Source organism: Neofelis nebulosa, chromosome 2 (assembly GCF_028018385.1).
Source record: "Neofelis nebulosa isolate mNeoNeb1 chromosome 2, mNeoNeb1.pri, whole genome shotgun sequence".
Classification (NCBI taxonomy): Eukaryota; Metazoa; Chordata; class Mammalia; order Carnivora; family Felidae; genus Neofelis; species Neofelis nebulosa.
In genome coordinates, this window is record NC_080783.1 from 116781093 (window position 1) to 116805007 (window position 23915).

General features: G+C 42.2%; 1 protein-coding gene across 11 annotated transcripts in view; it reads right to left on the reverse strand.

The window, feature by feature from the left end:
• Positions 1 to 582: 582 nt before the first annotated feature.
• RPRD2 (regulation of nuclear pre-mRNA domain containing 2) overlaps positions 583 to 23915 on the reverse strand; it is a 101688-nt gene continuing 78355 nt past the window's right edge. For 2 of the 11 annotated variants that reach the window (XM_058715909.1, XM_058715905.1), the window contains 5 exons: positions 19407 to 19689; positions 16799 to 17059; positions 14303 to 14503; positions 8489 to 11255; positions 4591 to 5020 (listed from right to left, as the gene is read on the reverse strand). In XM_058715909.1, coding sequence (XP_058571892.1) covers positions 4981 to 5020; positions 8489 to 11255; positions 14303 to 14503; positions 16799 to 17059; positions 19407 to 19689 — 3552 coding nt within the window. In that variant the 3' untranslated portion in view covers positions 4591 to 4980. Of the gene's footprint in view, positions 907 to 4590; positions 6282 to 6728; positions 11256 to 14302; positions 14504 to 16798; positions 17060 to 19406; positions 19690 to 23915 lie in introns of those variants that run through there. The other 9 variants (XM_058715916.1, XM_058715915.1, XM_058715914.1 and 6 more) reach the window with 6 other exon arrangements.

The window sequence follows — 23915 nt, forward strand, 5'->3', positions numbered from 1 at the left end:
GGGCACTTCTTGCAATTTCTTCATAGTCATACTGCTTAAGAGGGACCTTAGCGACCTCTTTATTTTACAGATGAAAGAATTTAAGGTCAGAGAAAATAAATGACTTAAGGTCAAACAGTAAGTGCCGATACTAGATTTTGAATCCAGGTTTTTTTTTTTTTAATTTCTTAACGTTTATTTATTTTTGAGACAGAGAGAGACAGAGCATGAACGGGGGAGGGTCAGAGAGAGAGGGAGACACAGAATCCGAAACAGGCTCCAGGCTCTGAGCTGTCAGCACAGAGCCCAACGCGGGGCTCAAACTCACAGACCGTGAGATCATGACCTGAGCCGAAGTCGGCCGCTTAACCAACTGAGCCACCCAGGTGCCCCTTGAATCCAAGTTTTACACTCTTCTACCACACCATGCTATCTCTGACAATAGAATTTACTTCCAGTATACTCCATCACTTCAGAAAGAGGCACCTGACCCTAGAATCTTAGCTTTCTGTTTCCTACACAAGACCTTGCCTCTCACTCCCATCCTAGCTCTCCACTTCCTTTAATCTCTTCTTACTCCCTGTGATATCTAGGACAGAGGACTGGGTATATTTGGTTTATTTTATACAGCAAAAATTGAAACACGGTCACATTTGTGGTAAAGTATGAGGGGAAATGGACTTAGGAGCAGCTGTAGGGTTCTCAGTAACTCCCCTTCGTCCCCTCACCTGGGGGTGGGGATGGTTAGATGGTTCTCAATTTTCCAATGGTGATGGAATCAAGGGTTGTGGAGGAAGAGCTGTCAGAGAAAGCTGTTAAATCTAGGTTTCCAGAGGCCAGAGGTTCTTTCTGGGGAAGGCAGCAGTTGATTTGAGTCACAGGCATCACTCTGGATCTTGGCTCCCTCTCCTGGTATGTTAAGACACCCTGAAATAAAAAAAGAAACAGACAAGACTGTGGAACAGGAAAATTACTTGTGTGTGGGAGGGGTGGTGTGGAGGGCTGGGAAAAGGCAGAGGATTTTAAAATGGCATTCAAAAAGTGTGACAAGCAGAACTTTCCCCATGGCTTTGCACCAAAAGGGATAGGAATGTTACATTGCAGGTAACAAAATGATAGGTGCTCAGTATTGAATTAAGAATGTATCAATCACTGTATTGACTTAAAACTCCAAAGGATACATTTACTGACACATACATTCTTTGATCATTGTACCTTGTCCTCTTTTGTCAGATACTAGAGGGATGGTAGAATAAGTAGGCTACACTGTTACGGCAGCTTCCAGCACTCATCCCTCAAACATGCACTGACTTACTGTATGCAATGCCGTGAACTGAGGGCTCATGGGCTACCCATCAATCAACGACTACATCATCACCTATGTAACTTGTGTTGCAGTGGAGGAAGGAAGGAATGTCAGGAGTTATTACATTCTTCTCCTTGTAGCAAACAAGCCAGCCAGCGAGCAAGGAATAGCAAGCTAGTTAAGACCAATGCATTAATCATCTGTTCTTTTACAATTTCTGGTCTGTGACCACCATGTCTCAGCCTTGGGGAATTTTAACCCACTAGTCTGCCTGGGAAACATCTATCCCTAAAACTTCTCTTACCTTCCACCCAGAATATCACCAAACACCCACTATGTGCCAAGTGTGATGCCTTCACTATCTTTTAATTCCAAGAACCCTGACAAGTAATAGCTCTTTTCATGCTCTCTTTAAAACACAGAAAACCCTCAGAGAAGTCAAGCCTCAGCCAATCCGAATCCAAAGCCTGTGTTATACCATGCCGTGCTGCCTTTCAGTGACCAGAACAGTCCTAATGCATTACGTTTGATAGCAGAGTTCCTGTTTCCTCTCCAGGGTACATCACTTGGAGAGCCAAAGAGGCCTTTAATATACAGTGGAGAAAAGGGTCTAATAAAAAGCCAAGAAAAGACCCGTCTTACCAGATTTTCTCTGACCAAAGAAGAAATAACTGTTTAGAAAATAATGCCAGCAGATTTCACAGAAGTCCAGGGAAAAGGCAATCCTCAGTAATGGGTATCCTAGACCATTAATCACATTTTGGGAAATTGTCAGCTTTACTCCACTTTTAAAACATCACCAGTTAGCTAAAGCTTTTGTTGAAGAGGTGTTGTATTTATATTCCTAAACTACATATATGTAAGAATGCTCTCCATAGAAGGTAAAGTACATTTCCACTTGTCACCAGGATCAACACATACCTCCAAATTTATCCCAGCTCCTCACAAAATTTCTCTGTACCCAAGAAGTAGAAAAGATACTGGAGGTAAAAAAGCAAAATTTAAGAGGGTAAAATATATAAAGGTTTGTCATTGTCACCAAATGTTTTTGAGGCTCAGAGAACCAGCCAAGTGGCTAAAAGTGCAGTAGGTGGTGTGGGGAGATTATATTTACTTAAAACAAACACATAAAAAACACCCCAAATCCTTAGTGATGAAGACGCAGGGTGGGGCCAAGGTTTTACTTTAAGATGCCAGAAAAAAGGAGATAAAGTCCTGCCACATTTGCTGATAAATAAAAAGAGGGAAACTTCCTACCAGGGCCTGGGGAGGAGTTGTTTTCGGGAAAAAAAGGCCTTCAGCTCACCTAGAATCTCTACTATGATTTCCCTTCCCCAAGACAACTCTTGAGTCTGTAAAAGAGAAACAAAGACAGAGCCATCTCCAAGCCCCCTTCCCCTTTAAGTGACCCTGAGGTGTGAGGTAAGGCCAAGGGAAAAAATGTAGCAAAGTCTCCCAAACACAGGAGCCAGTGCAGGAAGTGTCAGCTTAGGTTGATGTTGGAAGTAAAAAACAAAGGTCAAGAGCAAAGTACTCTCAAAGAAGGTCCTAGGTACAGCTCTAGAAGGCAATGTACAACCAAGGCCACTGCCCAATAATCAAGATCTCAGATTAATCCTTTACTGATCTCTACTGCCCTCGGCGATGGTTGGCTATTTAGCAGACACAGGATCTTATGTGTTGTTTCATACAAGTGGAAAGGATTTCTAGCCATGGGGAGCAAGAAACAGGGAACTAGACGCTGCCATCTCCTCTATCCATTCCAACTGAAATACCACAAGGAAAATATACAAAGTTTCAAGTTCTCTTCTCTTTCCCACAAATTATGTGGCAAGAATAAAGGAGACATAATGGGGATGAGGAAGGAAGTAAAGTTGCTATGAATCCAACAAATCCAGGGCAGATGGGTTTAGCCAGCACACTTTTGAGTCAAACAAAACCCTGCAGCCTGTATGTTTTTTTTTTTTTTTCTTTTGGCACTGCTCACTAGCCCCTCCACCCGTCTGTATTTTCAACTTTTGACTCTTGCTACAGTGAGAACAAAGGGTAAGGGCAGAAGAAAAAAAAATGATGGTGCCATTAGGTAACTACAGAATCAATTCCTAAATAGACCTCAGCGTTATACCCTTTTCCTCAGACTTAACTAAGCATCAAATGCGCTCTTCCCCAGCAGTTAGAAGCAATTTGGCAGTTTTACCTTGCACTTGCTCCTTTCCTTCAAAGCACGCGCTTCTCCTTACTTCTATGGGGGTGGGGGTGGGGGTGAGAAGGGAGAACAGGATGTTTACTTAAGAGCTATCTCACTTGCGTGAACCTCTTGTAGCTTTGTCTATGCAGTCTCAATGAGTTATTACTCAGCAATTGTGAACAGCAGCTGACTGGACATGTCCATAGTTACTCATAAACAAGTATGAGAAACGCCCCAATACCCCAAAACCCATTTGGATGATGTTTGTGTTACTGCCTACATACATGAGTGGGTAACGCATCCCTCTTCTACAGAGTACCTTAAATAAAACAATTCAGGGGTTTGAAGTTGTGCATTTTCAACATGCCCAGAAAGGCAAATGTGGAAGTCTAAAAGCTGTTGATTCCTTGGGGGTGGAGAAAGAAACCAACTGGGCAAATCAAAGTGCCAAGAGGGGATAAGGAAAAGGGTGAGCCAGATTCCAGAAGCAGCCAATACAACTGTATGCCCTACCTACTGGGTGTATTCCTAGGCTGCTATTTCTGAAGTGTCCAGTGACGTGTGGAACTTCACGTAATGAAGGTTGCTATTTAGAACCTTTTACCCCGCCAGTGACCTAGGTGGGGTCCAGATGTGGTGACTCTCTCTTCACCCCTTAAAGCCAACATTCCTTTTATTAAGCTTCACTGAGGTATGAAAAAGGGATAGGGCAAGAGAGGGTTAAGTGTGGCTTATGTATGACAGACTGCCATTCACAGCAAGAAGGGTAGATGTGGGAAAAGAATGGACCAGAAGGATCCCTACCACCACCACCCCAACTCTAGGCTTGCTTCAAAAATGCTTCTTCACTCACAACTGTACAACTTTTTGAAGACATACACAAATAGTTATCCATACAGTATATCCCACTTCATTACCAACCACTCCCTTAACATCTTGATTTTACCCCACCCATCATCCCCTTTCCAAAACTGAATTACAGAGGACCAAACAGAAAACCCACACGGCCATGAAGATCACAGAGGCTCAGATTGCCTTCAGTGACACCAAGCGCTGGAAGTCAAAGGGAACACTTGGATTAAGATCAGTGTGAGAGGGGGAAAGTCAACCACACAACAAAGGAAACCATACTTTATTAAACTGGAAAACAAAAACATAATATTGGGGACAAAGAGATTAAAAAAAAAAAGAATGGCTGGAAGACAGGCAAGTGCAAGTGGTCACAAGGAAGGGACAAGACAAGTGGTCTGTGGTATCCGAGAACCTCAAATGTGCAGGCACACACCCCGTCCCCTTGACCCCTGTCGCACTTATACCAAAAGCCAATACAATCAGATCTTCAGAGATACATCCAGGCCTTCTTTCTGCATCCTGTAGCTGGTTTCACCTTCAGCCCTGGACAGTCATGTAGGGTCTTTGCTGGAGAAAATTTAGATTTTCCAACCATAGGTCCGCTCCACAAAGCAGCAGTTTCAGCTCCTGAAGAAGTTTTCTCTCCTAGTTGTGCTCACCACGGAAGCCAGGAGACCTTGGTCAAAGCCCGAAATCTCAAAGAAAAATGTCAAACCTTCAGAACTAGTTATTTTATTAAATGATATTAATACACATTTCAAAAGGATTTCATTGTTGTTGCCTCTAAAGCATGTACTTGTTTTGTTTTCCACACTGAACACGTGAGAATATCATTCAACATATCTAATTTTAATCTTAACAGGCACCCCCACCCATTCAAAAAGGGGGGGGGGGAAAGGGGGAGAAAGCAGTATTTTACAGCGGCTTCAAAACAATTAACAGCTGAAGCTTAATTCTGCATGACCCGATAACTTCAGGACTGATAGTGAATATTCTGCAATTAGGAAGTTTAGCATATTCACATTATCCAGATAGGTAAGCTGTACCATATATATCACAAACGTTGTATTCCTGGGATCAAAAAGGATCAAAGTCCTACTCTCTTATCATTTTACCCTCCCTGGCATCAAACCAAAATCCATTTATGCTCACCTTTTGGGAGGGCAGAGGGAAATAGGGAGGGGGCTGTCATCTAAGCTGACTGGAGAGTAAACTCTCAATACTTAAGGACTTGATTTCTGATACTATCACTGCGTTTTTAAGCAGTACCAGCATATTCACGACCCCCCCACCAATTCTCTGTCTGTGATTTTACAGTGAGCACCAAGGACCTTAGTAACAACTTCGCATATTCTGATTTCATATAAATCATGTCCTTGCCAAGACACACTATGTTATGCTTTCTTTAAAAAAATCTTGTTTATTATATTTTTAAACTCAGGTTGAAATACAAAAGTCAGAGCATGGGCGTGGAGTTTTAAATCACAGACACAGAAAGAATAAAACCCCTTTGTTTCATGTTATGAATACCAGAATTGTCTTTTTTGTTTCACTATATCACATATATACATTGTCGTCTTCATTTACTGCTGTAGACAGACTTCCTTAAAGTTAACACCTGACAGTCACACACAAATCCTCCCGTCCATCCTGAAACAAACTCAATGAGGATTTTGTAGCTTAAAAAACAAAACACCCCACAAAAGAGCCCAACCCTTAAAAGTCCATCTTTTAAACTGTACAAGGTCTTCCTTTCATGTATTAGTCATCATGCTTTTGAGGACAATCACCCTGCCCCAACATTTAGGAAGCCACTTTCCTGACATCTCCACATTTTCTGATAAAATCAAATGGTCAGAGAGCCTTTTCAAGTAAACATTACTTTTAGCTTAAACAAGAGCAGCAGAAAGAATTCACATTCTTTTATTCTAGAATGAAAAACATCCCACTTAATTTCTGCAAAAAAAAAAAAAATCCATTTCAGTTCTGAGTCAATTAGAACTCTCTCCTCCCTCCCCCCACCCCTCCCCTTACTCTTGTTTACACTTTTCCCTAAACAAATGTCTCAGGACTCAACGTAACTATATCATTTCTTTGCTTTGCTACACTATACACCCCACCCCACACACAAGGTCATGGCATCATGCATTTTTGTGGGGGAGAGCTACAGGGCAGAGAGTCTCGAGAGGGTCAAAGACACAACAGTTGGCTTAAGACCAGAAATGCATCAGGAAGATGAAGGGCTCGTGGCCTCCTAGCCACAGAGCACATGGCGAGCCCAAATAAATAACATGGAATAAATTACACAAAAACTCCCAAACTATGACGCACACCTGGTTTAAGCTGCTCTTGATCTGAAAAGCAAGTTTATGCTGACACAAAGAGTCATCTTCTGTCACTATGTTGTCCACTCTCCCCCATGTTTAATATTTTACTAGAGGAATCCAAAGCAATCCCTATACTTCCTACAGTTCTATACTCACATAGAAGAAAATATGAAACTTGCTAGGATTCCCTAAAAAAAGAACACATATTGTTTTACTCATCTAGCTGGATATTACCAGTGTGTATACCTTGGGGTAAGACACTAAATAATATAAAATAATAGTAAAGCAGTATTTGCTTTTCAGTGTTCCTTGATATAAAGTTATAAACACTCAAAGCGTACTGATTGTCTTTTTTCCCAGTACTAGTTGTGGAAATATAAAGAAGCCTTTCAGTTTGGGGAGAAGGAAAGCAAACCATTCTTGTGTAAAATGACTAAGGGCAGAAACATTCTTTATTTCCTAGGGGAAGCAGAAGGTGGGGATAAGGCTTGAGCCTTGAAATGTGACAGGCTGCTAGCTGTAGAATGGGGGAAATTTGGATTTCTCAGGTCCTCCTCTGTAAAGATATGTATACCCACTTGTCACTAAAATGCTTCTGAAGAGGTAGAATGTACAGAAAGATGCTATCCAACCTCCTCCTTTGAAATACCAAGAAGAGGGGTAAATACAGGACTAGGGCGAAGAGGAAAGAAAGATGCAGGTCAATAGTTCCCTTTCCCTACTACTCCACCTTTGCTGAAAACCATCAAGCATCACTTAACATTTGGGAGGCACCATGGTAAAAACGTCTATCTCTTACACCAAAAAATTCAAAGATAATATTTCAGTTGTGCCTTTATTAGCAATTGTCAACTGTAGTGACTTTTCTTTCTGGCCAAAGCAGACGTGCAAACTGAGGGAGAAAAAGTCAATCAAGAAAGAAAAGCAAGAAGCATGAGCTTGGTTGCAGGACGTGCCAAGCTATAGAAGTCTCCCGTTCTCGTTTATGAGCAATGGGCAGGTCACACGGCACCGTTACTGGTTCCTGTCTCTAACTCTAACATTGGAGGCACACCTTATTTTAACCTGGAGATTATATTTAGCCCCCTCTCTTTCATTCCAAGGATGAAGAGTAATAATTTTTACTAGGATAGAATGACACCTGTATCTCCTCAAAGTTACAGATAGTCCTTTAGAAGAAGAGGTTCATTTTTTTTTTTTTTTTTGGTAAGATTTTAGGAGAGAGGTAAAGAACCCAACTTCAATAGGTCTTTAAAAAACCAAACAAAACAAAACAAAACAAAACTTCAAAGGTCCACGGTCTCCCACCTATTTCCCCTTGCAACATCTCTTGGCTTGTCAGCAGGGCACAGAGCATACAGGAAAGGGAGCCAAGCTGGTCACAGTAGTTACTCAATGGGAGAGAGAAGGGGAAAGGAATCCTTTCATTGACTACTTGATAAGCCAAGCCCAAAGAACATCCCAACATTGCACGTTATTCTCTGTACTGATGGAAGTTTTATTTCAAATGTAATACTCTTCAGTAAATGGGTAAGATTTGTTTTCCTCCCCACCCCCTCAAACCCCCAGCCAAATGAAGTGGCTCTGGTTGTGTTTCTTTGCCCCCCAGCCTCTATAAAATACAAGTAGCTTGGGTTAAGTGCAGTGGGAGAGCAGACTGGATGGAATAGTGAAATGCAAGCATGTTTGACTTTTTAATTTCGAAGGGAGGCCCTTTGTCATTAAAAAAAAAAGATCAAAGGAAGGAAATCAAATAAAAACAATAATAAATCAAACTCCTACTTCCAATGCTCTCTAGACTGTTCAAAATGCTTTTCCCTTGGTTTCCATCAGTACCTGGGAGGGAAGAATGGGCGTTTTGGTGCAAAGAACGGAGGGCCCCTAGCAAAAGGTGGCCTGGGTCTCTTTAGACTGTGGAATGGGTCTCTGCTGAGAAAAGGTTCCCTAGGCCGAAAGTCTGGCCGGGGATTCCGCAAAATCATACCACTCCGGTTGATGGCGTCTCTGTGTGAGGGACCCAAGTGGGGGCCACTGCTGCTGTTGCTGCCTCCCCCACCTCCTCCTCCATGGGCTGGGCCCAGGTGCTCCAGAGAATGGGAGGGTAGGCTGAGGCTCTCTCGTACACGGCTAAGGCCAGGGCCGTTGAGGTCCCGTTGGGTGGGGCCCCCATGGTCCCTGGGTCCTGGGAGCACCCCAAAATGCTCAGCCAGGGTCCCTTGAAGAAGGGAACTATGGTCCTTGGGAAATACTGCCACAGCTCCCGCCACTCCGTGCTCTGCCAGTGGTGGAGCTGGGAAGGGTACAACCCCAGAGTGGTCAACAGGGGGTGGAGGAGGAGGTGGAGTAGAAAAGGGAACACCACTCCCACCACTGCTGCTATGTTCCCCAGGGGGTGGAGGAGGGGGTGGGGTGGGGAAAGGAACTCCGCTGTGCTCTCCAGGAGGAGGGGGTGGGGCAGCATGGGCCAGGGCCGCCTCCTTTGTGAAGGGGTTCGAAAGATCCACTGTGGGTAGATGAGTGGGTGCATCTCGAGAGAAGATACCCCCGTGATCCTTAGGAGGGGCAGGTGGGGCAGATGACGGCCCCACTGGCTCTCTCTGGAAGGGTGTCCCATGTTCCAAGGGGGATGGGGGGAGATGATGCTCAAATGTTGAGTTGAAACTGTTGGAACGGAAGCTGCCGACACTTTCCTGAAATTGGGGTGCCCGTTCCTTGTATGGTGCTGCTTTAAAGCCAGTGAGGCCTCCGCTGCCCCCACCCCCAAGGGATGCCAACTCAGAGGCACTTGTGGGGCCATTGTCAAAGGAGCTGCCTGAGGTGCTCAGATCAAACCAACCCACCCTTGAAGCCTCGCGCCCGTGTCCTCTATTTCCCTTCCCAGGAACTCGGACGGACTCTACGGTCTGTATCGGCTCCCCTGACATCCTCCTATTGGATGCGTTATGATAACCCAAGGTTTCTATAGGGGCCCCCTTCTCTTCGGTGCTGTCAGGCAAGTCTAAGCAGGAGGAGGAGACTCGGGTTTCTATGCGGTAGTGCTCTTCTTGCTGCTGCTGATCGGTGGCTGTCAAGCTGGGCTGGGTGAGGTTTGACAGGCCAACACCATCACTTGAAGTGCCCTTGCTGGGGGCCTGCCCAAAATGCTTATCATCCGAGGGCTTTCGCGAGGCATTTTTAAGCATATTCTTAAACTCAATCGTCGACGTGGTGGAAATGGTGGGGGCCAGGACTTTCTCCACGCCTGGTGTGGGTGGGTGGCCCGTGGGAGCGGCAAGGGTATTCTGCGGAGAGAAAAGGGAACGATGTGGGACTGGGTGAGGAGGCTCTGGGTACTGCTTCTGCGGCAAACCGAGATGCCCAGTGGTAGACTGAGACAAGCTATTGTGGTTGGAGTCAGGGGTGAAAAATGAATCATTCTTACTCGGTGACGGTGACCGGTCAGACCCCGGTTCACTCCCTCTTATGCTGAAGGCACCAAATAGCCCGGGGGAAGAGGAGAGACGGTCACAATTCTCACTAGAGTCCAGGAGAGCCCTTACAGATGGAGGGAAGGCAGACTTTACCCCGAATTCTTGGGCCCTGTGGCTATAACTGGAGAGGATTGGCTGGTATTCGGTGGTATCAGAGAGCTTGCTTGACTTCAGGATAGATTTGGCCGGCTTCTTCTCTAGGTTCATCATGGCAGAGGGTGGAGGCCCCGAGTATTCAAAATCTCGGTAATCCTCATCTTCCTGGAAAGAAGTATCTGGATAGAACTTCTCCTGTGAAGAGTCCATCAGTGAAGATGGCCTCTCCATTCCATCCGAAGGCTGTTTATAGGGTGATTCACTGCCCAGGGCAAAAGGTCGATATGTAGATACAGAATTGGAGAGTTCCCGGGGGTAGCTTTCCTCTCTCCCAGGGGGTGGTGATCTTGTACTGCTGGGTGTTGAGGAACCAGGGCTAATGATCTTAGAAAGCAGGGACATGGTGTCTACACTGCTGGATGTGGGCTTGTCCATCATCTCATCCTGGGTGGGCGTCCCACTCCGTTCGTCCCGCACAGGGGTTCCGTCAATGTTGTCAATTGACGTGCTAGTAGGGCCACGCTGGAAGTCTGAGGGGTGGCTTTCTGCTGGGGCACTGGACCCCAAGCTGCTCAGGATTGGGATGTTTAAGTTTAAGCCACTGAAACCAGGATTACCTTTTAAGAAGTTGTGGATCTTCATTTCCAGGCTTGGAGAGGTGGACTCAGACTCCAGCTTTGGCTTGGAGATCTCTGAAGATTGGCACATGGCAACTTCAGTAGGTGGGGCAGCAGGGCTAGTACTGTGGGTTCCTGTAAACCCCATAGAGTTGGATGGTAGCTTAAAAGTAGTGCTTGGGAGCCCTGGGCTTTGCCCAATTGAGGACTTGCTAGCTGATGTTGAAGAGACTTCAGAAGTTGATGAATTAGGAGAATAGTTGAAGCTTTTAGGAATAAAGGATTGGGTACTGGAGGACAGATTTCTTCCTTTGATGCTAGAGACTGTGGTGTTTGCAGGGGAAGCTGAAGTGCTCTGGGATGCAGCTTCGCTGGCTGGGACTGGGTTCCCAGTAACACTCTGAAGCAAAGATGACAGGCCTGTAGAAACAGAGATTAAAGGAGTTAAAAAGAACAACTGCCTGCCCTACAATGAAAACAATGTAGGCTAATCGGATATTCTCATTCATTCCAGCGGGAACCAGATAGACATTAAAATATGAGGCCAAAGAGAATCCAGACCAAACAAGCAATGGCTAAGTGTCATAGAAAATACTGGACCTATTTCTCAATATAAAGAGAGCAAATTATTGAAATGTTTCTAGTACAGTCATCAAACAAGTCTAACACAGCACAATAAAAGGCAACAGGAAAGGGGAGATTTTAGTGTCAGAATCATTCATAGTTTAAACAAGACAAAGCAGGAAGAGAAAGGAGGCAAATTATCCTTAAAATAACACTTTAAGCCAAGATTTCTTAACGTCTGATCTGTGGAACTGTTTCTGTAAATGCAAATAGATATTCCTTTCTAGCCTCTGCAATTGTTTCTAGTAAGTTAATGAACACGGTTATTTATTCTCAAGAGAGAGATCACGTAAGCACATTGCTGAAATTTGTTTGAACGGGACACTTTTTTCAAGCATCTCTTGCTAGACTTTGGGGAAACAATGGTTTAGCTATCATTTTTGGTTGTAAAATGTAGCAATAGTAAACATGCAAACACACACCCCAAAGACTTACAAAGCTAGATCATCTTATAGCTTGGAAAATTTAAGAATTATTCATCTACCCAAGTTGACACTGATGAGATTCAACCCTACTCACTGATAGACAAAACCTCAGAAGCTCTGAGAAAGAATTCTTTGGGGTAAAGGCTGAAGTCCACCAAAGCAAACTGCTCCTCCTGTAGAAAATTTTTTAGAAAAATACTTGACAAAGAGATAAAAGGAGGTCCTATAAATTCAATCATATTTTGGCAAATTTACCCAATTTCTGGTCATAAATGAAAACCTTTTGGGCATACTTCACCTGGATTTGTAGCTTTTCATCATATACTAAAACTGTTCCTTCATAATGGTGTGATGAAAGACACCAGTACTTCATATGGTACTTTACTTAATGATTCTTCAAGATTTCAATTTTAATCCATATTTACCAACAGACTTAAGCTCTGAAGAATTCTGAGATTACTCCATCCTTGGAACATTAAAAAAAAAATTTTTTTTTAACGTTTTATTTGTTTTTGAGAGACAGAAACAGAGTGAGTAGGAGAGGGGCAGAGAGAGGGTGACACAGAATCCGAAGCAACTCCAGGCTCTGAGCTGTCAGCACAGAGCCCGATGCAGGGCTCAAACTCATGAACCGTGAGATCATGACCTACACCAAAGTCGGACACTTAACTGACTGAGCTACCCAGGTGCCTCCATCCTTGGAACATTTTTAACTGCCATAAAGTTATATATATAATGGTGCATGATACCCAATATTCACTAATATCTGAATAACTGAAATATTATTTCAAGTATCCTGCTGAAACAAACAAACAAAAAACATGTTTCATTTCCGAAAAGTTCTCTGGCTATATAACTTCCCCCTCCTAACAGTTTGATTTAATTCTTAGCAGCCACTGTTCATACCAAAATCAGAAGTCCTCAAGCACTAGAACATGACATATGACGTCATGATTTTTAAGATATTTCAGCATATCTTTCAGATACTGTGGGATTTCTTCAAAAGATCATCTTGTTAAGATAGACACTACTCAGATTTCTGATAACAGGTGATATAGTCCCTTACCACTTAATATTAATATTTTTCTTTGATTTTTTTTTTTAAAGTTTATTTATTTAAGAGAGAGTGAGAGAGGGAGAGTGAGAGAGAGCACATTGTCAGTGCAAAGCCAGACTCGTGAGGTCATGACCTGGGATGAAATCAAGAATCAGATGCTTAACCGCCTGAGCCACCCAGGCACCGCAACTTTCTTCAATCTTAACGGGCCATACTCTATTGGACTTTTTGCCCACTGAAGTCATTCTTTTGTATTAAAAATCTGTCAATAATGGCTGTGGGTGACACAATCAGAGCAAAGTTCTAAGAGATCCCTTAGAATCTCTATAGGCTTTTAAAAATGCATCTATTTAAGTTGCTGGATAAAGTTTCTTAAAAGTCAAGCATTCTATTTTCCACAAGGAAATGAAAGGTGATGAACCACCCAGTTACTCCACAAAGATTGTCTTCTGGGGTCCCCAAAAACACATTCTGTCAGAACACCTAGTTCTGTTCAAATTTTGCCTGATGAGAAAGTCCATATGATGCTGGTGTCATAATCTACTGAAAGGAAAAGCTGTAAGTATTATTAATGTCCCCTGGAGGCTCCTGGTTGAGAACTGTGATACAGAGTTAAATCACTGTATTGAAGATATTGCTCTGATATTTATAATTCACTGAATAATTGTACTGAGGTGCTAAATAACGATTGTGCTTGTATCTGGAGGTTTTGAGAACAGAGAGCAGGTATGTTTTATGAAAAAATATTAAAGCAGTTTTAGACACAAAACAGATAATTAACAAAGTATACTAGGTTCAAATAAGGTAGAGATTACAGGTACAGAGATGTGCTATACCTACAAATAAAGGCCTCTAAATTAGGACATAAAAAAAAGAATATCATTTCTCATAAGATTTTTGATAGTAGATTGACCTTTCTTACTGTCTTTAGCTTTGGTTAACATTAAAAATATAAGCCTCAACATATACTAACCGGTCCTCAGAGCTGGAATAAATGCAGCCCCTAGAGGGCTCATGGTGTAGGTAAAAGAATACTAGAATCCAGTCAAGCAATCTGGCTTTTAGTCTCAACTCATCACTGAGTAGATAAATTTGTAACCTTAAAGCAGGTCACATCACCTCACTGAGCCTTATTCTCCTCACCTGAAAAGGAGGGGATTAGACCAGATGGTATTTTGTCTCCTTCAGCTTTGACATTTTCTAATTCTATAAATGCCAGCTTGTAGATAAGAAATATAAAGAAGACAATGAACTAACTGTATTATACATTTCATGGCTTTGGATGCTTCAGAACTGGAACCCAGGATTAAGCCAGAGACAAACAATCACAATTCAAGTCCCTGTGGCACAGGTCAGTTTACCTTGCAGTGCAGGGGCTGACTGTGTCTGGGTTTTGGAAAGAGCAGACAGAATGCTCTCTGGGGTGATCTCCACCTTTGAGAGGATATTTGCCAGAGGATTGTGAGATGTTGTTGGGGCAGGTGCAGGTGTTTTCAGGCCAGTGCTGAGGTTGCTGGGACTTGTAGGAGTTCCTGGAGAAGGTCTTGATGCAGGACTGACCCCTGGTGGCAGAAAGATTAACTCAAGAAAATGCGGTTCAAAATGACCATTAAATTCACAATAACTTTCCACTCACTCAAACCAGTTTGGTATGTTTAACAGGAATGCTTCTGTGACAGATCCACAAATAGGGCATATCATGGCTTGTACAAAGGAAAAAATGTGAAAATTAGATTAAAATCTGCTCCTGTCTACTTTGAACACCCCTAAAGTAAACAAGTATTTTCAGATGTATTTTTTAGTTTTGAGAGCCAAAAGAGACTTAGGGAACCTACTTCTTTTCTTTCTACCAAATGGCATCAACACCACAGAATCTTGTAGGTGCTCAGTAAATATTGCTGGCTCATTATGATCAGAGACATTCCAATTGTGTAACTCAACCCACTGCATAATTCTATGTGATTAATAAATTATTTGCTTTTGAAAAGGCCTTTAAAGTGAGATTATATAAGCAACTTCCTTTACATCTTTATATTTTATTTATTTATTTATTTATTTATTTAATTTATTTATTTATTTTTAATTTTTTTTTCAACGTTTTTTATTTATTTTTGGGACAGAGAGAGACAGAGCATGAACGGGGGAGGGGCAGAGAGAGAGGGAGACACAGAATCGGAAACAGGCTCCAGGCTCCGAGCCATCAGCCCAGAGCCTGACGCGGGGCTCGAACTCACGGACTGCGAGATCGTGACCTGGCTGAAGTCGGACGCTTAACCGACTGCGCCACCCAGGCGCCCCTATATTTTATTTATTTTTTTAAGCAAGTTCCATGCCCAACATGGGGCTTGAACACATGACCTTGAGATCAAGAGTCCCATGCTCCACCAACTGAGCCAGCCAGGTGCTCCTACATCTTTATATTTTAAAACACTGTGTTAATTTTTAATTCAGAAAAAAAAAACCGGTATATAATAAAAAAAGAAAATAATTTTTGAATGACAAAAATATGAATAGGTAGATATTTCACAAAGAAAAATAAAAATGAAAAAGTTTTTATCACATTGTTAATCAAAAAAATGTAAATTAAAACAAGTTACTTTTCTTTCTTTTTTTTTTTTTTTTTTAAGTAATCTCTATACTCAATGTAGGGCTTCAACACATGACCCTGAGATCAAGAGTTGCATGCTTGAGGTACCAGGCTTGATTCAATTGGTGGAGTGTGCGACTCGATCTCAGGGTTGTGGGTTTGAACCCCACATTGGATGTAGAGATTACTTAAAAGGAGCTGCATGCTCTACTGACTGAGCCAGCCAGGCACCCCAAAACAAATGACTTTTAAGACTGAATTTGACAAAGATTAAAATAAAACAAAATAGTGCTGGAGAGGCTGAGAAACAAAGGGAACTTTCATGTGCTTGGTACATAAAATAGTACATTTTTGGTGATCATTTTAGAATAACATGAAAAGATTAAAAACCTGTATGTTGGCTGGGGGGGAGAGGGGTAAATGGGTGATGGGCATTGAGGAGGGCACTTGTTGGGATGAGCACTGGGTGTTGTATGTAAGCGATGAATCATGGGAATCTACCCCCAAAACCAAGAGCACACTGTACAAACTGTATGTTAGCCAACTTGACAATAAATTATATTAAAAAAAAAAAAACAAACCTGTATGGGTTTTTTTGGTCTTTATATGAGAAATATAAATTTAAGTTTTTATAAAGAAATTAAGTAATTGGGATTTTCTTCAAATTTATCAAGATTGGGTAAGGCACAGCAGAAACCAGAGTGGCCATGTGTTTCTACTGTTGAAGATGAATGATGAGTACACAAAGGTGCTCTACTTGTGTGTATTTTCATTAACATTTCCGTTAAGGAAAGAAAAAGCCCTATATACTCATCAACCATTTAGGAAGGGTTGTGCATAGATTTTAGCATCAAGGTGGTTCATTATAGTATTCTTTAAAACAGTGAAAAATTACAAAAATATCAGATGTCTAGTAATAAAGGCTTAGATAAGTTCATATACAATATGCTTCAATTGAAAGAAAAATTATTACAAATATTTAATCTACCAAAACATTCACACACACACACACACACACACACACACACACACACACACACACACTGGTAAAGTTAGACACAACTGGTGTCTTTCAGGGTAGTAGGGTTGCAGGTTATTTATTTTATTCCCTTATTTTATTTTTCTATAATGACCATGTATTGGTTTTTCGACTTAAAAAAATCACTGTTAATTTAAGGAAAAAAAGCAACAAAAAACCCAGACTGATGATGGTTCAATTAGAAAGATGAAAATAAATAAGCCTTTTATCTTCTTTATGGGGCTTACTTACCAGTATTTTTCATGACTGATGTCAGGCTACTAAGGATGGAACTGATCTTTGCCAGATCCACATTAGCCAGGTTTGGCAAAGCCAGTGCTGGAGAAGGGGACAGAAGAGAAGTATTCACAGGCTTTGGAAGAGGGGGCGTTGCTGTCATGGTCACAGGCACTGGGGTACACGAAGAGGCCTTGGAGATACTTTCTGTTGGCTTTGTGGGTACAGAAGTGGAAGCAGCGGACTTCTCCGCAGGTTTTTCCTTCCTGTCCTCTACTGTTTAAAGAAAAGAGGTGAGACTGCATTACTGCTTTCCAGACTTGACTTCCAGTATGAAATGTGTCCTAATATATCCGGATTTGGGGGTATAAAGCACAATGCTTTAGAGAAAAATCATTCACTCACTTCATGATTTTTACATAAGCCATACTCTTTATGTTGCTTCCCTCCTTCAACACCTGCTTAAAATAAATTTCCCAAATTCATTTTTTATCTTTTTAAAGATTTCTTTGCATTTTCTTAGTATTTGTGTATTAAATTTGTACATTTCTGGGATCATGTTATTTGGTACACATGTGTTCTTTTAGTTACAATATTTATAGTCATAAATTACCCTATCTTTTCCATTAACCTGAGAGCTTTCTAAGACATAGAAACTTATGCATTAAATCCAACAAAACTCCAACTGCCTAACAAGAATGATTATAAAAGCTTGGGATGTCAGAGAAACAATGCACCAATCCAGGTTAATTTTGTTTGTGTGCGTGTGTATATATGTTAATTAGAATGTATGTAATCTCTACACCCAACATGGGGCTGGAACTCCAGACCCCAAGATCAAGAGTCACATGCTCTTCTGACTGAGCCAGCTAGGTACTGGAAAGACTGGGAGACTTTTTTTTTTTTTTTTTTTTTTTTAAAGTAATCTCCTCACTCGGTGTGGAGCTCGAACTCACCACTCCAAGATCAACAGACACGCCTACTGACTGAGCCACCCAGGGGCATGGCTTTGGAATCTTGGAAGGTCAAGAGTATAAGTGCCCCTCCTTCTAGAATAGTGCTGTTCAACAGAAATGTAATTCAAGCCACACATGTAAGTTTAGCTTTTCTAATGGCCACATTAGAAAAAAAAGTAGAGGGGTGTTGGGGTGGCTCAGTCGGTTAAGCGTCCAACTCTTAGATTTCAGCTCGGGTCATGTTCTCACAGTTTTCAGCTGAGTTCAAGCCCTCCATAGGGATAGGCTCTGAGCGTGCTTGGAATTCATTCTTTCTCTCTCAAAATAAATACAAATAGACTTAAAAAAAAGGGAGAAACAAGTAAAATTAACTTTAATTATATATTTTACCTAAGCATCTCTCAAATATTTTCATTCCGTTATAAAAATTATTGGGGCACCTGGGTGGCTCAGTCGGTTAAGTGTCTGACTTCGGCTCAGGCCATGATCTCACGGTCCGTGAGTTCGAGCCCCGCGTTGGGCTCTGTGCTGACAGCTCAGAGCCTGGAGCCTGCTTCGGATTCTGTGTCTCCCTCTCTCTCTGACCCTCCCCCATTCATGCTCTCTCTCTGTCTCAAAAATAAATAAACATTAAAAAAAAAATTAAAAAACATAAATATAAAAATTATTGAGATATTTTCACTTTTTTGGGTACTAAGTTTTCAGAATCCAGTGTGTATCTTTTTTAAAAAAAATATTTATTTTTGAGTGGGGTGGGCAGGGATGGGCAGAGAGCTACGGAGGACAGAGAATCCAAAGTGGGCTCCACACTGACAGCAGAGAGCCCAATGCAGGGCTTGAACTCATAAACCATGAGATCATGACCTGAGTCGAAACCAAGAGTTGGATGCTTAACCGACTGAGCCACCCAGGTTCCCCCTTCCCCAGTAAGTACCTTTAAATTACAGTACATCTCAAGTTGGACAAGCCACATTTCAAATGCTCAACAGCCACAAGTAGCTAGTGGCTATCATATTGAACAGAACAGATCTTGAGCAATGATTCTTAGCCCATGTGGCATACCAAATCCTAAACTGGGATAATGATACCTTGCTGTTCTAATCTAATCTTGCTGTTCTTTTTTTTTTTTTTTTAATGTTTATTTATTAAAAAAAATTTTTTTAATGTTTATTTATTACTGAGAGAGCATGAAAGGAAGAGGGGCAGAGACAGAGAGGGAGACACAGAATCAGAAGCAGGCTCCAGGCTCTGAGCTATCAGCACAGAGCCCAAAGCAGGGCTCGAGATCATGACCTGAGCTGAAGTCTGATGATTAACCGACTGAGCCACCCAGGGGCCCCTAATGTTTATTTATTTTTGAGAGAGAGAGAGAGAGAGAGAGAGAGAGAGAGAGAGAGCGTGAGCAAGTGGGGGAGGGGCAGAGAGAGAGAGACACACAGAATCCGAAGCAGACTCTAGGCTCTGAGCTGTCAGCACAGAGCCTGATGCAGGGCTAGAACTCACGAACCACAAGATCGTGACCTGAGCCGAAGTTGGCTGCTCAACCGACTGAGCCACCCAGGCACCCCTAATCTTGCTGCTCTTAATACCAGCTTGTGATAGATTCATTGGTGGGAAAAGAAAATACGTAAGGAACAAGGTGCTCTTTAATCACATAAAGGACATACCAATGATTTTTGACCCATCATCTTCCACATCTGAGAGTTCCATGTCTTCCACATCACGATTATCTGTCACAGGCTCAGGTGTGGCAGACTTCTCACTCTCCATGGCTGGTGACTGGGATTCCTCACCTCCCATTCCCTGAAAAGGAGACTCGGAACCAGTCGGAGAAGGAGCATCCATGCTTGGGGAAGGGACTGGTGATTCTTCAGGATCAGGAAGGGTTGACTTCAATTGATCCAGCTTTTTCTTTAAATTGTTCACTCGATTAGCAAAGGTTTTGTATGCCTAAAAGAGAAAAAGAAGAGTTACTCTTCTGAGAAAAGGACTAAGATATTACTATTTTGACTTTGACCAGATTTCCTCATTATTATTAACTATAGCACTGGTACAAAACAAACAAACAAAAAAACCCAGGGCACCTGGGTTGTTCAGTCAGTTAAGTGTTTGACTTCTCAGGTCATGATCTCACGGTTCGGGAGTTTGAGCCCCACATCGGGCTCTCTGCTGTCAGCACAAAGCCTGCTTGGGATCTTCTGTACCCCCTTCTCTTTACCCTTCCCCTACTCATGCGAATACACGCTCTCAAAAATAAATAAACATTGAAAAATAAAATCAAAAACAAATCTGTCAATCATGGAGTAGTTTCTAGTCTCTGCTTTTTTCCTTAAATGAATATTATCATCCACGTAGTTGCCCAAGCTAGAAACTTTGAGGCTATCTGTACTTAATCTTCCCTTGCTTTTTTCTATCCATTTTACCAAACCAATATTTATTGAGAGCCTAAATGTGCTGGCCAATCTTCTAGGTACTGGAGACACAGTAATGACTAAGAAGATAGACAAAAATCAAATCCATAAAGTACTACAGCCTGGGAGGTCAAACAGTGTGGACTTTTTAAAGAAATAAACTTTTGAGAGGTGCCTGGGTGGCTTACTTGGTAACGTGTCTGACTTTGGTTCAGGTCATGATCTCACAGTTTGTGAGTTCGAGCCCCATGTCAGGCTCTGTGCTGACAGCTCAGAGCCTGGAGCCTGGAGCCTGTCTCGAATTCTGTGTCTCCCCCTCTCTCTGCCCCCCCCCCCCAACTCATGCTGTCTCTCCTTCAAAAATAAACATTAAAAGGCATCGGTGGTATAGTGGTGAGCATAGCTGCCTTACAAAAATAAATAAACATTAAAAAAATTAAAGAAAAAAAGAAACTTTTGATTTTATTATTATTTTTAAGTTTATTTTTATTTATTTTGAGAGAGAGATAGAGAGTAAGCAGGAAAGGGGGAGAGAAAGAGAGAGAATACCAAGCAGGCTCCATGCTGTCAGTGCAGAGCCCAATGTGGGGCTCAAAAATCATGAACCATGAGATTATGACCTCAGACAAAGTCAAGAGTCAGATACTTAACCGACTAAGCCCTAAACTTTTGATTTTAAAAGTTTTAGGTATAAAAAATTACTATAAAGATTATACAGAGAGTTCCCAATTTTCCCTTTTACTAACCTCTAATATCAGTATGATACATTTGTCACAATTAATTAACTGATTTTGATAATTATTATTAATTAGGTCCATATACTTCATGCAGATTTCCTCAATTTTTAAATAATTTTTTTTTTTAATGTTTATTTATTTTTGAGAGAGAGACAGAGCATGAGTGGGGGGACAGGGGAGGAGCAGAGAGAGGGGAGAGACAGAATCTGAAGCAGGCTCTAGGCCAGGAGCTGTCAGCAGGATGAGAGCCCAGGATGGGGCTTGAACTCACGAATCGTGAGATCATGACCCGAGCTGAAGTTGGATGCTTAACCAACTGAGCCACCCAGGCGCCCCTCCTCAGTGTTTATCTAATATCCTTTTCTTGTTCCAAGATCCATGCAGGATACTACAGTACATTTAGTAGTCATGTCTTCTTAGGCTTTTCTGTAAGTTTGTTAGATTTTCCTTGTTTTTGATGACCTTGACGGTTTTGAGGAGTATTGGTCAGGTATTTTGTAGACTGTCCCTCAAATAAGATTTGTCTGATGTTTTCCTTCTGATTAGACTGGGATTATAGGTTTTTGGGAGGAAGACCACAGAGGTAAAGCACTATTATCACTGCCTCATATCAAGGGTACATATAATCAATATGATGTGCCATTGTTGATGTTAACCTTTATCACCTGGCTTAAATTCTATTCCTCTAATTATCTTAATACCAATACCCTCAAATTGTCTGTCTTTTTCTTTTGTTAAGACTCTTGGACCATTAGATTGTGAAATCACTTTGGTAGATTGAACAAGAAGCATTATTTCTTTGAGAGAGAGAGAGAGAACGCAACCATGTCCATGTGCAAGCAAGGGAGGGGCAGAGGAAGACGGAGAGAATCCTAAGCAGGCTCCACACCCAGTGTGGAGCCCGAGGTGCAGACGGGCCTCACAAACCAGGAGATCATGACCTGAACCGAGATCAAGAGTCAGACGTTTAGCTGAGCCACCCAGGTGCCCCAAGGAGCATTATTTAAAAAAAATTTTTTAACGTTGATTTATTTTTGAGAGAGAGTGGGAAGGGGGAGGAGCAGAGGGAGAGGGAGACACAGAATCCGAAGCAGGCTCCAGGCTCTGAGCTGTTAACACAGAACCTGATGCAGTGCAGGGCTCGAACTCACAAACCATGAGATCATGACTCGAGCCGCAGTTGGGCACCTGATCAACTGAGCCACCCAGGCTCCCCCCCTTTTTTTTTTTTTTAAAAAAAAAGAAATGGAACAGAAAAGAATGCTAGAGTTGAGCTTTTGCTTCTGGATATACCTGAGTAGCCTGCAGTGGAGCAGCGCTCCCACCAAGAACAACTAGGACAGCCAGACAGACACATGCATGTGCACACACACATTTCAGTGTGCTGGAGAGTGCTGAGAACACCAAACCTTAAGTGACAAACCCCATCGCATGAATCTGTGAGAAAAGTAAGCTGGCGTTCTGCAGCTGCTTTTCTCTCAGGGTTCCGCTGATTTTGGCGAACCAGGCAAGAATTTGAGAACTCAGGTGAAAGGACAAGGCAGAGGGCCACTATTAAATATGAAGAAAAAAAGCAGAACTTTTAACAGTCTTGTTGATTTGTACACCTAAAAATTAGAGACTTGAAAGGCCAAGATTCTGGTGAAAGAGAAGGGACAGAAATGGCTCAACAATATGCTGTTTTTTCCCCATTAAGATATTTGCTAAATTCTGAAGAAGAGGGAATTAAGAAGCCAAACAGAAAACTTTGGAAAGAGTAGTTTAACACAATCTCATGGTGGTGAGGAGACAAGGATTAGAGTTCAAATCCTGCAACAGAGGAGGGGCCCTAGTGATAATGTCAGCCTCTCAGTGGGGAAACTCTACGTCTGAGAAGCTGGGAAGAACCAGAAGATGACAAAGTTGTGCTCAAACTGCAATTCAGCCCAAGTCAGTTCAGTTTCAGACTGGATTAATATGATCAGTTCTCACAATACCCACCTAGTGAAGGACAGGGTTTATCCTCTCTGGAGAAAGAAAAGTCATCTAGAGACTATAAATACTTTCATATACAATGTTAGCACTCAACACAAAATTAGCCAGCATGCCAAGATATAGGACTAAATGACCTAAAAGAAAAAAGATACTAGAAACAGACTCATAACAGGTGAAGCCAATATTGGAATTATCTGACCAAAACCAAATAGTTGTTTCACATGTTTAAATTTTTTTTTTTTCTTCAACGTTTTTTATTTATTTTTGGGACAGAGAGAGAGCATGAACGGGGGAGGGGCAGAGAGAGAGGGAGACACAGAATCGGAAACAGGCTCCAGGCTCCGAGCCATCAGCCCAGAGCCCGACGCGGGGCTCGAACTCACGGACCGCGAGATCGTGACCTGGCTGAAGTCGGACGCTTAACCGACTGCGCCACCCAGGCGCCCCTGTTTCACATGTTTGAGAAAATAGAGATAAATCCCAGCTTGAACACTTTAGTCCAAAATCCGTTAGCTGTAGCTAAAGAGAGAGACTGGGTAGCCTAAAGTAAGATAATGGAGGCAAAATGGGAGAAGAGTACGTGTGCCTGGCAGGAAGGCACTGCTTGGGATGTTGAGGCCCAGCCAAGACACAGAGAAAGCTTTGGGCTCAAAGAGGTGGATGAGGAGGGATAGATGTGCTGGAAGTCTGGCTACACACAGGGATGGATCAAGTGAGTGATTATGTTGAAAATAAGGGGGATAAGGTTTTGTATTGTTAGAAAAAACAATTATAGGGGCACCTCGGTGGCTCAGTCAGTTAAGCATCCGACTTCAGCTCAGGTCATGATCTCATGGCTTGTGACCATGAGCCCCGTGTTTAGGTCTGTGCTGACAGCTCAGAGCCTGGAGCCTGTTTCAGATTCTGTGTCTGCCCCTCTCTCTCCCCTCCCATGCTCCTACTCTGTCTCTCAAAAATAAATAAACATGAAAAAAAAAAAAAAAAACAGAAAGAAAGAAAAAGAAAAAGCAATTACAAATGGGGAAAGGGAGAACACTAGAATGAATCCTGTGGT